This window comes from Prinia subflava, chromosome 3 (assembly GCF_021018805.1).
Source record: "Prinia subflava isolate CZ2003 ecotype Zambia chromosome 3, Cam_Psub_1.2, whole genome shotgun sequence".
Classification (NCBI taxonomy): Eukaryota; Metazoa; Chordata; class Aves; order Passeriformes; family Cisticolidae; genus Prinia; species Prinia subflava.
In genome coordinates this window covers 91,782,892-91,799,507 of record NC_086249.1, presented here as the reverse complement: position 1 = coordinate 91,799,507, position 16,616 = coordinate 91,782,892, and the positions used below count along the sequence as shown (strand labels likewise).

The 16,616-nt window shown below is 39.0% G+C and overlaps 1 protein-coding gene across 1 annotated transcript in view; it reads left to right on the top strand.

The window, feature by feature from the left end:
- Positions 1 to 10,399, top strand: part of SCML2 (Scm polycomb group protein like 2) — a 72,398-nt gene extending 61,999 nt beyond the window's left edge. Inside the window, exons 13-15 of the mRNA XM_063392908.1 lie at positions 5,431 to 5,712; positions 6,402 to 6,565; positions 8,051 to 10,399. Coding sequence (XP_063248978.1) covers positions 5,431 to 5,712; positions 6,402 to 6,565; positions 8,051 to 8,176 — 572 coding nt within the window. The 3' untranslated portion in view covers positions 8,177 to 10,399. The remainder of the gene's footprint in view (positions 1 to 5,430; positions 5,713 to 6,401; positions 6,566 to 8,050) is intronic.
- The last annotated feature ends 6,217 nt before the right edge of the window (positions 10,400 to 16,616 follow it).

Below are 16,616 nucleotides of genomic sequence, written 5' to 3'. Positions count from 1 at the left end.
CAGCTGAGTTTTTGGCTAGCTGCCAGTGGAAATGGTGCTGCTCCTGCTTCCCTTACCTCCTTGTCCCTGCAGTGAGTCCTGGCCCACCCCCTGCTCCCTTTCCCTGGCAGGGTAGTGAGCAAAAGCAGAGAAAACATTCTGGTAAAGGGTCACGTTTTACTTCTCTGGAGTGACTCTGTGTGCCTTTGGATGAGCACAGAGAAGGGTTGAGCAGAAGGTGGCCTTGCCCAGGGGAGCGGTGTGACCTCCCTGTGGCAGCTCGCTCTTAGGTTGGTGTAATTCACAGATAAAATAACACTTCCTCCTGTGCTGCAGCTCAGCTTTAGTAACTGAGCACACGTCTAGTCTTAGTCTGCCTCAGATGTGAAGTAAAGCATCTAGGTTTAAATGTCAGTGAGAGAAACGCAACAAGATGGTTGAGTATTTGCTGCTTAAATGGTTAAGACATGGTAGTTGATGATAATGACTTATCCCATCTGATACTGACTTTCTCTTGCAGTAAGATATTTGCACATCATTTCCAAAGGCTTTTTGAAGTATAATGGGGATTAGTTATCTTTTCCTCCTTGTTTTCTTTCTTTTTGTTTGTGATCTTCAAATGATTTTGTATCTATTACCATGAGTGGGGGCAGGATATCTCTTCTGTGCATATTAAAAAGCCATAAGACTACAGTTAAAGCAGAAAAGGATGTAAAATAAAATGTTCCAAATGATAGCTTATTTAAAATAATACATCTTATTATTTTGTGTATACATAACATAGTCACATTTTTATTTCCTGTAGCTGTTATTATACACAGTTCTGCATTGATTATCGACTTCTGTGTCTTCATAAAAGAAGCTCTGGTTTAACTTCAGAGATATATTGTACATCTAAGTTACATTTCTGGTACTAACTTATTAAGCATGGAGCACTTAAAAATGCTCAAATGAAGTTGTTTCATTTGGAGCAAAACAAATGTTTAGGTAGATCTGCAATATGTTGTGAGAAATCCTGCTCAAGTAAGTGTGAGTACTTTTTACTTACTCAGTACATGAGTACTGTTTTTCATTCCTTGTTTGCTAGTGGATCTTTTACAGATGGAGTCAGTGTACCCTTTAAAAAACATTTTAAGATCAGTAGTTCATTGTAAAATGCAGTTACATGAATAAAAAATAATTAAAATAAGTGGTTTTCCATGGTTCCAGAGGTTTGAATTTGTACTCTGTGCATTTTAACAGGCAAAGTGTTCTCTAGCATTGTGTGTTTCCCATTAGGGCAATGTCCTCTGCTGAAAATCTGGAGGCAATTTTGTAGCGGTCAGTCATGGATTGGTTAACAAGAAAGATCTGCCCCAAAAAGTTCTGGTTCCATTGAGACACAGTTGTCTTAAAATAGTTGTTTTGAAATATCATTTGAAGGCAAAATGGAGTAATTGTGGGAAACGGTCTTTCAAACAGCTCATTTTCCTTCTGATCTGCTCAGGGATATGCTTTGCAGATTTTGCTGCCTTTCTTGCTCACTAACATTTTTTTCTTAAAGTTATGAAAGATAAAGGAGGAAGGAGTGAGGAGTAACTCAGACTCCCTTCCCCTGGAAACAGAGTGTTCCTACTACTGTGTCCAATTACATCATTTTGTTATGTATGAGACAGAACAACTGGCTTCTAATTCCCAGAAGAGCCTCAAGGAAACAAAACATCCAGTTCCTGCTAAGGCTTCAGTGCCTAAACAGTCTGCTGTCATCCCTACATTTGAAACTGAAGGCCTCTTACTGGTCTTTCATTAATCTAGCCAGAGGTCAGGCATTCTGCAGTGGAGCCTCCCATCTCTTTCTGAACCTCTGTTGTTCACAGCTGCTCAGAGTGCCGGGGTAGGGGAACTGTGGCACTGCACGCATTGCAGCGCTCCTTTTGCTGGATGCCAACTTTGCTGCTTTTTGTTTGTAGAGAAGCTGGATGGATGGATGGGAAAGTGGATTGGATACTATAGCTACTGAACAGAAAGCCTTTCCTAAAAAATGGTGGGAATTATGCCAGCTTTTCCACCTTCTGTATATGAGTTTAGAATTTACAGTAAGATAAGTTCAAATGCTGATATCTTGGAGGAAAAAAAAGCAGAGTCGATCTTTCCCAAACCTAGTATTTGCGTCAGGATATATAACATCAGAAAGAAATCTGGGATATAATTGGAATGGATACTATTAATTTCTTTTGCAACGCAGTCAATTTTTGCTATCTTTTTGCTACAGAAATCTTGACAAAGGTAATGTAACCCAATTATTAATAAACCCCCAAAGAATAACCTGTATTTGGATTCCTGCTAGTTTACTATAAAAACTTAAAAATGTTCTTTCTTAATATCTTACATGGAATTAGCTGATATGTGCTTGAATACTCCAGTTGAAACTCTGCTGAGAAGTGTTACCTCCACTGTTTCATCCTACTTTTCAAGACTTCTGAAATCTGAATCTGCAGGTTCAGTCAGTTAAACCTTATGCTCCTCCATACAGCTTTGCTGTAACAACTTAGGTATCATCTCTGCCTTTTGGCCTTGGATTGAGATGTGGTTTCATTCTCTACAGCTCTAGTTTTCCCTTGGTTGGCTACTTTTTAATTTTATAGTGTTCATCATTGACTTCATCTCTTGAAGTCTCTCTGAAATTCTGTGGGATTATACCTTTTGTTTTAATCGTGGTAAGTTGCTCTAAGTACTTCTGAGAAATATAAAGGTTTTTATTTTCTTGTTTGTTTTCTTCGAAAACCAAAGAAGTAGCTTCTTCTTTGCTTTTGTGATTCAGGTCTGACAAACTAGAAAGTTTTGCAGTGGTTATTTTGGAAGTTATTTATATGAAACAGAAGGACTTGTATCCATAAAAGCTTTTTTATTCCATGACTGTCAAATTTAGTGAAAGATGTTATATCACCTTGCAGATAAGGAGTCCAGGAAGGCTAGACATAAAGATACAGGAGCAGGCTGTCCTCAGATGCTGAAAGACAAGCTTGCACAGAAGAAGACTATCCTGGCTGAACAGAAAGGTTTGGCTTGAACTCAGGGGAAAAAAGGACCTTTGGAGGAAGGGGCAGGAAAATCAGAAGGACTACAAGGATGGTATTAGGTTATTTAGGGTGAAAATTAGAAAGGTTAAAGCCCAAATAAGATTTAATCTGGCTACTGCCACAAAAGACAAGAAAATTTCTGTCTCATTTTTCTCAGCAGTCAGGGGAGGGCTAAGGAGAATCCTCAAGCCTTTATTGGATGTGGGGGAAACAAAGTGACAAAGTTTGAGGAAGGCTGTTGGAAGTACTTCATTGCTCCTTTTCCTCTGTCTTTAGTACTGAGGTCAGTTGTTCTCCATGTACCCAGCATCCTGAACTGGAAGGTGGGGATCAGAAGCAGATTGAAGCCCCCATAGTCCAAGGGAGAATGGTCAGCACTTAAGAAATGCACAAGTCTCCTCTCATATAGAATCTACCCATGAGTACTGAGGGAGCTGGTAGAAATGCTCACCTCCTTTTACCTTATTGTGCTCTACAGTTATGTGAAAGGAGGCTATTGGGAGGTGGGAATTCATATCTTCTCCCAACTAACACTTCTCCCAAGTGATAGGATGAGAGGAAATGCCTCAAATTACACATGGAAAGGTTCAAATTCAGTATTAGGAAAAAACTTCTTCACTAAAGGCTTGTGAAGCATTGGAACAGGCTGCCCAGGGTTGGGTCACCATCTGTGGGGTTATTTGAAAGACACAAATGTGGCTCAGTGGTGAACACAATGGTACTGGGTTAACAATGGTGGCTGTGGCTTTTTCCAGCCAAAACTATTCTGTGGTTCCATTCTGTGTTTCTATGGTCTTGCCTTACCAAATTCACTAAGTAGGGACCTCTGAGAGCATTTAATTCCAGGGTTATGCTGTTTGAAGGTCAAAATACATGTAACAGTTCTTCCCTGTACTACACTTTAAACAGGATTCAGAAAGAGAACCTGAGACCTCATGAAGCAAGTTGAAAGCATGCTTGAGAAGCTTACTGGGTTTTTAGGAAAATACTCTTCCTTTGGTTTTAATTAGGCATTTGCCCAAGAAATTCTTGAAAGTTTTCATATAAGAAGGGTAGTAAAAAGCTTATTTCAGGAACTTGTTTTGCAGAACATACTAGTTCTTGTTCCGAAGAATATGCTGCATCACTAGCATATGTTTTGTAACTTCAGTAGAATCATTTGCAAGATGGTAGAGTGGAGCTTACACTTCTGTGAACCTGTTAGCTATATTTTTCCAACTCTTAACTCTCCTGCCAAAGCAGCATTTGTTTCATACAGATTTGTACATCATGCTTCCAACTTCTTTCTCATGCTAGATATTGGCCTGGTGCAAACTGAGGGGAATATCTATGATTGCTAGAGAATGGAGTGGTGTTCCTGTTGATTTAGGGTTTTTTTTCCTGACATAGTGTGCTTCTCTCAAACAGACTTGAATTGGGCCGAATGGGAGTGGAATTTTTAGTAATCAAGCAAACTTGGCTCCCATCTCGTGGCCTAGGAAAAGGGAGATACTGAACTCCACTCACCTGACTCAGAATCAGTGACAGACTTTAAAAGTTCACAACTCTTCTGAGCGGGTGTTGTTTGTGTTTTGTAGAGTATGTAGAATATTGTTATAGTCCCTGAGACTTTACTTTGTTTTTTGCTTCCTCCATGGGTTCAGTAGTTTACCTGTATCTTTGGCTTTCCAGAGTCTTGAGTTAGAAACCCTGAAACCCTGCCCTGTGCAAAGAACTGTCTGTGGATAAAGCAGGGTGATCAAAACAGGTTACAGTAGTGTGCCATACCAGGCACTCACAGCCCTCTGTGGCTTTGCCTATAACCTCTTCCCTTTTAACAATGGTACCTCTGTCTGAACCTTTTGGGGTCCATAGATAATAATTGTCCACTTGTTTTCTTTATGAAGTTAGTAACTCCCTCTGCTGTTTAGAACTTTTGTTAGAACAGTTGTTATCATGAGTTTTTTGTTTGTATTAGAAGTGTCATGTAAAATAAATGCTACATAAATTAATGGTTTGCTTTTTAGTGATATGTTTAAAAAACAATGAAAATTCTTGACAAAAATTATTTGATGTATCAATATTTACAGGAGACAATTTTATATGAGAAAAATTCCTCTGTCATTTCCCTGCACATAGTGTTCAATAAGTACAACTGAAATGATTAATGGAAGAATCTCTCAAACTTGACATATTAAATATTTTGCTACAAAAATAATGTTTTAAAATACAATAAGAGCCCAATGATTAGTTGAGGAAAAGGGGCAAACATTCAGTCTCAGTGATTGTCTCACAGGAGATTTTTTAACAGGATTACAATCTGTCAGTATGTTCAAGAGAACACAGTGATGCCTTAAGTAACAAGGTGTAATGTCCATCACTTTGAACATATTGATGCTTGCTTTTTGTGTAGCAGAAACACTGCCTGGAGAGGAAAACAGCACTTCCAAAGAACACCGATTTTCTGAGGATTCTATGGATTCTGCACTTAATTCTGTAAATCCATCAAACTCAACCTGTCGGAATTCCACGGAGTACCGCACTTCAGGAAATGCTGCATATTACAGAAATTCCCATCAGCCAGCAACTGCTACCTCAAATTCAGCCCCAGTCCTGCGCAGGCTGTCCCTGAGCTCTGCGGGGAGCAGTGGTTATTATGAAGTCAGTAGGAATCGGATACAGAGGCGGATTGAAGGTATGCTGTTATACAAGACCTTCCAGAATATGTAACTGCTTCTATTAACACAAAAAGTTATGAATAAAGAAGTTCTTTGCCATTGGAAGGCTTGCATATGGAGTGAAATGTGCTGTTGCCAAGCGTGTCAGGCTTGCTAATGTAACTGCAAATACAGAACTTAAGCCTGTTAGTACTAACAGTGTAGTGCAAGTCAGAGAGGGTCTTTCCTGGTGCAGCTTCTTGCTGCTGTGTTGGCCCTGCAGCAGTCTAGAGCAGACAGGGAAGCTATATGCAGCTCATTTCCTGAGTATCTTATCAAATATTGCCATGTTGCTGAAATACAGGGATAGAATTTCCTACTGTCTCTTCCTCTGTCTGCACAGCTTCACTTGCCTTTGCCTCATTCCCAGTTAATAGCATCTTGGGTCCCAGGAGCCAAGTACAAGTAAAACTAATCCCTCTAGGTATGTCACAATGCTAATGTTTGTGCTGCTGTAAGAATTTGCAGTTATAGAAGTAATTTAAAGACAAAAGGAACAGTTCAGTATTATTAGAAGGAAAATACAGCATCTTTTCATTTTAATATGATGCAAACAATGCATAATAAATGCTGTATGGTAATATTAAAGGGTCTTATGAAATGAAATGTGTTATCCCTGTACAAACTAGTGATGCTTCTTCCTTTCACAATACTTTTGCATTAAAAGCCGCAAGTTCCACAACTGGACCGGATTTGAATTCACTAAAAAGGGAACCTTCAAGACTATTGAATAAGGATCCTTCCACCTGGTCAATAGAGGAAGTAGTGCGTTTTGTGAAAGAAGCTGATCCACGGGCACTGGCTCCACACGCAGAACTCTTCAGGAGACATGTATGATGCATATCCATTCTGTTCTAGTAGATTGTGTCTTGTTAATCTCTTAAAATACAACTTTCATGTCTGTCTATTTGCAACTCTCCTCATATATTAGAGAGAGGCTGAAAATTACTTTCCCACCTGAAACCCCTCCTGCAGTATATTTTCTTTTGTCTTTCAGTCTTGCTAGACTAACATAAATAGAGCCATCTCTTTCCAGTGTGTATGGAATAATGCCAACCTGGAAGCACCCAAGTTCTAGTGGCCAACATCCCTGGTTCTCCTGTGATCCCTGGTGCCTCTAGAGAAGATGGCACATTCATATATAGTGCGGGACATTCCGTCCCCCTGTTTTGGAGGGTTAATGTCCTGGAGCAGAGATGATGTTATGCATCATTAGCTACACACTTGGTCATACTAGAATTCAGAGAATCAACTGAAATATTTAATTAATCTGTTTGGGAAAACAATGTATAGGGTTTCATAGCTCTGACTAGATGTTATCTTTAGAGACAGAAACCGTATCTGTTTGTGGTACCTTTGATCTCCCATACTCTTTCTTGCTGTGCCTTTCTATGGTAGGTTGCTGAGTAAAGAGCTGCTTTCTTATTTTATTGCATATATGGCCCTTCAAAAAGAGATTGGCTTCCTCTTTAGTAGTATTTCACCCATGTTCTGCTCCAACTCCTCCTAACAGTTTAATCTCTGAGTAAGCTGGATTGGAAGGAAAAATCAAAATAACTTCCGATGGAGCGTCCTGTCTTATATTTTATTCGTAGTTGTATAACAGCTAAGAATAAAATAAAACAGTAAATGTCACTTGTTTTGTCAGGTTTATGTTTCAAAAAGTATGAGTGTTTCTCTTTATGGTGCTTTATGGAACTAATTGCCTGTCTATGGTATGTAATGATACTAAGAGCTTAGGACTGTCATATTTCAGCAGCTTCTCAGTCAGACAGTTGAAATCTGACTAAGTTGTCCTTGCTCTTGATCCTGACAATGTCTTTGGTTCAACATGGAAATAGATCTGTCTAATTTCACCTATGTAGATGGTCTCTAGCCCCTTCCTCCATGTGACTGTTTGCACACGCATGCCAAAATCCTCCCACGGCTGTTTTCAAGGTTCAGTGCAAGGCCTCAGTGCTTGGATCATTTAATCTCTAACTGCACAGACCTTCCTTTGCAGCTTCTTTTTATTTTTTCCCTTGACCCATTCACTTTTTTCTTAGTTGGAAACCCTGATTCTGAGGGTTGTTGGGTCAATTTTTTTATTTACTATTGTTTTCTTTCTTTTACATCTCAAATACTTAATCACACATTAAAAAATACTAAAACAAATTAAATTTCAGTGGTCATCTGTAAACTCAAAATTACAGTTACTGTTTTATGTATAGTAGATATAGTTTTACTACAGTATAAACAACTGTAATTTACTTTACAGTTTTACCGTGCAGGTTGTTAAAGTAGTCGTCTGCTGTGTTTATTCTCTTCCTTCTGCAGGAAATTGATGGGAAGGCACTGCTTCTACTGAGGAGTGATATGATAATGAAATATATGGGACTGAAGCTGGGGCCTGCCCTGAAGTTGTGCTACCACATTGAACGACTTAAACAAGGAAAGTTCTAGCCAGTGGGGATCCCACAGACACGTGTGTTCAGATCACACCAAGCTCTCAGGTTCACAGCCATCGCCTTGATTTGAAACTCCTTTGCTGATACAAATCTTTATTTTTTGAAAGTGCTCTTGAAATGTAGAAGAGACACTTGGGATAAAGGCGGGGAGGGATTTGTATTACATTCTAGTATTTTTGCAAACTGTTTCACAGCAAGTTGGCAGGGAAGGACAGTTGATCATACTGGGTGTGGGCAGGTCTGGTAACAACGCAACAACGCTCTCCTGAAAAGTGTGTTCAGCATTACAGGCTTCAGCCAATGTGTTCATATCCAGAACCAAAACAGCTGAATCCCAAAGGGAAAGAATAAATTAAACTAGCATCAGGTGTTTATAATTTTTACAGAGGTGGCTGTAAACTTTTATATTGCAAGAAAATCTTGAAATAGAAGATCTCATTTCTGTAGTGAATATTCTGGTCTTTCAGAAGAGGGGAAGGGTTATGGAAGAGAGGGCTTAATAGAAATATAAGCTTTTATAAAGTGTGATTATCAGTCCTTTGGGAAGTTATGAGGACAAATGTATTGTATATTGTCAGTTTAGGCAGGCAGTAAATATTTCTGTTTCATGGAAGGTCATGCTGGCTGTATAAACAGCCTTTTCTGGGACAGACTGATTTCACTGGAAGAATGCATCCACATATTAAACATTCCATCTTTTAGCTAAGTTTGGCATGGATGTGCGTGTTCATGCTTTTTATGTGTACACGTGTATGTGTCAGGGAAATACATACTATATAAAAATATGCATACACACTGTACATATATTTTCAGTTTTTAAATGTGTACTTTGCACTGTGCCAGAGAGAACTGTACAATTTCTTATTGTTTTTTTTTACGAGTAAATTTAGTTGTGTATTACTTTCATTAGCACCTGTCTAATTTGTTCGTGGAGTCAAAAGGTGACAAACAATCAAAAGGTGTTTTTATTCATACAGGCAAGATCCCTGTACTATGCAATACTCCTGGTTATTCATCCTTTAACTCTGAGCCATATATTCTGATATATATTTGGAAAGACACACTTGGTTCCAATGTTTTGGGTTTATATTTCCTGTGAGGAAGTGCTACTATATAACTGATAAACCTTTTTTTGGGTAAAATTGGTGCTGTTTGTATAAGCTGCAAGAATGTGTGGTGATAATAAAACAGTTTGTTGTCACTGCCAGTTGTAAAATACATCAGGGACAAGAAAATATACTTTTTGTTTAGGAAACGGAATGTACTGTATGTCATAGTCAAGTGATAACAATTGTTAGGGAAGGTGTAGTCCTAAAATGGTAGGATTTATTATATTTCTTAATGCCTTTTTATATGAAAGCATATAGTATAAATGTATTTTTTACAAACTCCTTTTTTGAGAATTTCTTTACCCATAGACTGATACTCATCAGATTTCAGCAGAGGTACTGCTAGAAAAAAGTGAATTTTGTGACTCACAAGTCCAAGTATTTTATTTTAAGTGACTGCAATGCAATTTCAATTCAGAAAGTCATTTGGACCCTGAGAATTGTTTTTGTTATTACATCATTAGGCATTTGACACTAAAGTTATCTGTATCTATTTGTTTTGCATATCTTTTGTGGTGCATGTATGCTTAGATGAATAATACAGTCATGCTCTTTATAGTAAGAAAAGGTCACAGTGTTGATTGAAAAAGCAGAATATTTTCTCTCGGTGTTAGAAGAATACTGACTTAACCTATGGTTACACCAAAAATTATATATTAAGGAAAACATCATGCCCCACGTGTTCAGTATATTGTTTATACATATATAAAATTGTGTACTACTTCTTCCATGCTTTATTATGCTGAATTTGGGTTCTTCAGCATAAAAAGATCTCATACAATTTAAGTGGAAGTAATTGACTGAAAACAGTTTTCACATTGCCCTTGGCGTAAGAGAAACAAAGATGTTTAAATTTTGTTTGGTTTGGTCTTTAAGGAATGGCATTTTTGTACATGGCACTATTATGGGTATAAATATTTGTTCAAGGCTTTCTGTGCACCTGTGTGCACAAAGATAACTGTGATGTTGCTGTACCAGAATTTCTCCGTGTGCTGTAGCAGGAGATTCAAGCATTCAGATCTCACAGCAGAACATGTTTTTTATTTTTTATTTTGAATGGGATGTTCTTATCTAGCAAGAAGAATAAAATAGTTTGTTCATTGTTGTAACTGTCCGTTCTGTTTGATGCCGTGTGGATGTGTGAGCGCTCTCTGCGTAGGCAAGGATGGCTGGCTGATCTGGCATTTGGCATTTCTGGACAGTTCATGGAAACAGCTGATATAAGGAGGTTTTAATGAGAAGGATAAGATCATTCCAGCCTTGTTCCTCTGAAGCAATTAAAGTTTGAACTTTGGTTCTTCTATGCTTTCAAAATAAGTTACTCAACTATTTTGTTTTGTAGATCTCTTTTTGCAACTTAGAGCTTAAAGAATTCCCATATAACCACTGAGGGGAAGAGACTGATAAAAACTGTGCTGTGTTCAGATAAAGACACAAAGTATTTTATATCAAAGCAGGTAGTGGCAGTAAGTTTGCACTTCATACACTTGAAGCTTTCTTATTTCTGTGATACAGAAGTCTCTTGTTCCAGTGACTGTTATCAGCAATCAGCCAGTGCCTAAGAAGGAACTTGGATTGGGTTAGTGGCAGCCTCACACCTCTCACTGGCAGGTGATGACAACTGGAAGTTGGCAGTGCCAGCAGTCCAGAAGCATTTTGCATCCGATCTCTCTCAGAACATACTTAGTATCTTTTTGGTGTTTATTTGATATACAAGACAATATGATTTAGTCTCTTTGTTTCTCCAAGTTGCTTTTCTGTCAGTGTGGATTCATCTATTTATCTGGTTCTGTAACTTGCAGTCATCTTGGAAGTTGCATCATAGGACTGCTGGAAATTAAAATACTGCTGCCTGGGAGGACTAGAAGCTCTAAAAGTTATTTTTGCAGAACACCTATGCAATAGTGGAATTGAAGAAGGCTGGAGGGTAGACTGTGGCAGTATACATATTGTAGGACTTTTTCACATGTATGTAGGAATGTAGATATTAATGTAGACAGCACTATCATTTTACAAATGTTGGCTTGAAGGGTGGAGCATGTTCCCCTTTTTTGTTGCTTTGGATAAAAACACATTTTTTATTTCAGGTGGTAGACACAGGCGCAAAGATGTTCATCTGATTACTCATTGTATTTGTAGAGCTCTTCCTCCTCTGCAGTCAGGGATATAATTTGCAAAAAGCGATGTTAACCTTCTCTGTAGCTCTGACAGTTTTGTGTGTGTCTGTGGATGTAATTATGTAAGCTCTGAACATGATAAAAAAATTCTAAATTTGAGTATCTCAAGTACTTCTCCAGGAGAAAAATGAAGCCCTAGGTGGGGATGACTAAAATCTTGAACTTTTAACCTGATTAGGTAACATTTTCTTTGTGCTTGTCTTTCCTTTAATTGAAGTTGAAATTCAGAGCACTGAATTATGGGTACACTGAGGCAAAGCTGGTATTCAGTACTTCAGCCTTTTCCATGCTCTGTGTAATGAGGTTCCCCATCTCATTCAGCAGTGGGCCCCAGTCTTCTTTTGTCAGCTGTAGAGTGTTGTCTATTTTAATGCAGGATCATAGCAAGAAACACATTTTAAAAGGGGATGATAGCAGTATTTTTTCTTTGATTGGCCAGCTAGTTACATAATAGAGTGAAATTAATGAAGAGGTGTGAACCTCTTCTAAGTAATGAGCATCTTCATCTCTCTGACGAGTTGAGGGTGTGTAGAGTTACACTGGCTTGGCTTCAAGAGGAAAAAAGAAGAAAGAGAGACCTCCTTGAGATCAATTTCAAAGGTCATATATTCCTCCTCTCTATCTTTATTACATGTAAAACTGTGGGAGTGAGTAAAAAGTGCTCATTTGGAACTGCCTAAGAGTGATGCAGGGAGGCAGAAGCTGATTTCATGTCCATTTTAGTGGTGAAATGATTGCTGCTTTTTTTCAAGCCTTGATTATAATCGTTTGCTCTGTAAAGCTTACTAACTAGCCCATAATCCTGGGATTGTGTTCCCCAACTGTCAGTGTTCCTGTTGTTTCAAAGGTCATGCAGAGCCATTTTGAGGCTTGTTAAAATCTGAACAGTCTGTTGTACACTCACAGTGTTGTCAGTCTTCAACTGTATCTATAGATAACATTTTATATATCTTTTTTGTGTGTTTTGGTGTGAAAACTGCAGAGATAGGGTTGGGGTGTTATTTAATAGCAAAGTATTTTGCTACTTTGTTCTCTAATGTTTTGTTATAAATAAAACCTCATTATTGTGGCGGTGGTAGGTGATGGGAGTCCTATGTATACTTAAAATACGCCATTAACGTGATCCAGCAGGCTTTTAAATTCCTTGCTTACATAATCATCCATCCCTGTCCTAGCAGATAATTTTGATTAGCTGTAATTTGTCCCATTTGAATCAGAATTAGCTTCCATCAGCTCCAGAAAGTCCCAGTCCTGCTGTACACATTGAGGAGTCCTGCACACGCTGCTTCTCCTCATAGCTTTATGGACCACTGCTATTTTATTTCGGCTTTCATTATCTGCAGGAGAACTGTTCAGCACTGATAGTGAAGGCTGCACACCTCTACTTCTGTTCTTTTTAAAATACATCAAGGCATTTTCATCCACAGAGATTCACTTTTCAGTGTCTGAAATCAAAGGCCTTTCAGGACAAACGGCACAAGCAAACAGATGCCAGCACAAGGGGAAGGGGAGATTGCATCCCATGTTGTCTGAACTGACAAGTGTGAACAGATGTACAGCTTAAAGCTGGCAGGAACCCTCTCTGCCAATGGTTCCTTTCTAGTTGTGACAGCTGGAGGAAAATGAATATGCCACAAAACCACCATGACAATTGCCATTATCCTGTGTTGGCTGTCCCAGCTCTGAGGTCCAGAAATGGAAAGACAAAGACTCATCTCCCCTTCCAGGCAGACTCAGAGGCAATTGGTAAGGCAGTGTGAAAAAAACGTAATGAATGGTGGTACACCTTAGAAAGTCTGGTGTTCAAATGCAAGAGGTCATGATTTTACTAAATTCTTCCCTTTCTTATATTTAGTTTTTCCAGTAGTTGTGGAGACACTCTGTTTCCCCGAGCAATTGGGCTAATGCTGTCTAGATTTCCAAGAGTGAGGTTTTCAAACAGGTCTGAACTCTTCCTCAACTTCCATCTCTCCAAACTAGTGCTGCAGAACAGGTTTCCTCTTACTTAAGACCCTTTTGAGGGAAGGATCTTCCCATGTGCTTCTTATTCCTGCATGTTATGAAAAGTAAGGGAAGGACTCTGCAGTTTTTGCTTGCTTGATCTCTGATGTACCAGCTATTGCTACTGATTTCAGCCCTTGCCTGGGCATGTACATGGTACTCTGTTAGGAACAGATGCCTCTCACCTGCACAGTGTTACTCAAGGCATGAGCTACAAAGTGCTTTTCTTTTTAAGTCCCTGTACTTACATGAGCAAAATAGTGAGGAGGGAGAAATTAATAAATAAATGCTCAGTTTTAGTCTACCCTTGGTTTATGCTTCTACTTTAGGGCTGAGGTAGTACATAGGTAATTTTATTATATTGAAATATAATTGCCTATTAGGTTCAATGGGTAATGTGATAGGGGGCAGGTTTTGTTTGTTGGTTGGTTTTAGTTTGGGAAGCTTTTTTTTTGTTTGTGGTGGGGTTTTTTGTTTGTCTTCATTTTCTTTTTCCTGACTGCTATCAGCTGTTTGTTTGTTTTCAAGAGGCAAGCTCAGCAAAGGGAGCATATTACTTTAGTGCATCTTTGCATTCACTGTAATATATTAATTGTAATTGCATGGGTGGTGTTCAGCTAGGGAACTTGTTCAGGAAATGAACAAGTTGGGGAAAGTGTAAATGTTTTGAAAGAAAACAGAAATGCAAGGCTGGGATGAGTGATAGGGTTTGCTTGCAATAAACATGGGAAGGAAAATACATGAAGAATGAAGTAATGGAAAATTAGGAAGGAGAAAACCAGGTGGACCTATCAAGATAAACTGTTTCAGATTCACAGATGACTTGTGTCTTTGACTATTCGTGTTAAGCTGGGATTTTTAAGGGGAAAGTTAGGAATAAACATTTCGAACCATGTCAGGGATGTGAAATCTTATCTTGACATGATTTTATCTGAAAACAAGGGATGAATCCTTCTAATTCCCAACCCAGTTTTTGGGACATGCACTCTCTTGTCCTTGAATTATTTCTTAGCTGCTGCTAACAACTCACTCTTAGTATGATTTCTTTTAAAGCCAGACCAGTTGAGGAGCCAAAAACCGTGAATACAGGCTTGGGTTTGACTTAATGTAACTTCATTTCTTGATACAGTTGTCCAGACTCTTTCTCAGTTTAGTCCACAGGAGTTGAGGGTATGAGTGATCTGACCAGATACCAACATCTGCTTTAAAGAGGCTTCTTGACTCTATCAGTTTTATTAGCCAGTTTCTATCATGGGAGTCTCAATACCTATTTAAACTTTAGCACGAGTTAATCTCCCCACCTAAAGTGCTCTTCATTGCAAGTAAGCTAGAACAACCCTCTTACTCGAGTCCTTCGTTGGAAGACCTGCTTGGCATTGAGAAACAAATTGAGGTGCACATTACAGTAACCAAGCAATGTTGGCCAGGTCCCATGTTCTGCCACACAAGAGGTCTGGTTTTAAGGGCTAGCTGTTCAGAATATCTAGCCAAAATTCTATCCCTAGAGAATATCTGTGCTTTCTTAGATCTTTGTTGTTGCACAGAATGCTGTGGCAAAAAGCAGACAGCAAGCACTTAAATGTTCTGCTGGTGTTTTTTAACCCCACTCTGATGACCATGTACACAAACACAGGTGGTTCTAGGTGAGTGTGGCATATGCATCATTGGAGTGTGGTGGCTTTGTGCCACCATGGCTGAGCTGGGGAGGGTCTTTGAAGGGTAGGTACATGCTCTCTTACGCTGGATTGTGCTCAGTGGACCAAGCTTTCAAAGTGCTTATTTTGAAACATTTGTTAAAAAAAAATCCACCTGTTACCTGTATAACTTTGAATGCAGGTAGGTTGGGTTTGGGGTTTTTTCCTCAATAAGCGAGAAATTACTTGTGTATCAGAAACTTCAAAAATCAGTAGCTTTCCCATGCTTGTTGGTGGTAATTCTAGGGGCTTTCTTTGGGTACCTAAGCTCCACAAAAAAGGACCTCCTTGTTTTGTGTCCAGTGGCCTGCCCTTGGTCTGTGAGATGCCAGTGTAGGACAAATGATTGTCCATCTTTTGTTCCTAAGCAAAGAAAGGTGGGAACTCCGTTGATGAGGATGTGGTGGGAAGGATGATATGAAACAATGCAAAAAATGTGACCATTTTGAAACAGCTGTGGCCTTAGGAACATTAGTAATCCCAGGAGTGGCGGGGGGGGAGGGACACACAGGGTGATGCAGGGATGCAATGTGTCTGTTACCAGCTTTTCACTGGAAACACACTTCCAAACAGTGAAAAAATGATGTTCCACTTGGAAAAAAGTCCTTCCTTCCAAATACTTCATTAGATTGTACTCTGCTGTTTGCTCTTTTAATTTTCATATCTTTGTTTGGAAGAATCTGAATAATTTCAGTACAGGGATATTACGGTATTATTCTGAGAGAGCTTGGGGTATATGGGCACAAAGCAGTACTAAATATTTTAGTGATTAGTAATATTTCTACTCAAACATGAAGAAATGTTTCAGATGGTTCAACAACAGAACAGATTTTCCTAACAGGATTGCAATGCCATGATTTTAACAACTGTGGAAAATATGTTTTCCACACTAAAATTAGGGGATTTGCTTGTGTGTGTAGGACTGTCCCAGAGTACTCTGAATTGAAAACTTCAGCATTAAGAGTATGTAGTATAGTCTAAGAGAAATGCAACTTTAAATAGGAGGAGGAAGCACTGGGAAAAAAGTGAAAGATGAGTTAAAAAAAATCAAATTGCACAAATTAATAATGTTAATGTCACTGTGTCAGGCTGTCTGCCTTTGGGAAGGCAGGAACAGACCCCAGAGGAAAACAAGGTCCTTGACTGAGCCCTTCAACATGTTTTTATAAACTTGAGCACAAAAAGAAACTAAAACATCTGGCACCAGGATATTATGCAATGTTGTTTTATGCTGTTTTCATTGTCTAATATTCTTCATGAGAACTGTTAACAAGTCACTTACTGTTGTCGGATCACAGTCCCAAGTTGCCTCGGTGCAAGTGAAGGTGCACAGACTTCTCTGATTCACTCCCTTCCATGCTCAGTGGCCACTTCTGTGCCAAGTGGCTTCCCCTGAAACCTTTCATGTGTGCGAAGCTGGTCCTTGGAGCCCCTATGGATCAAACCTCTGCAGG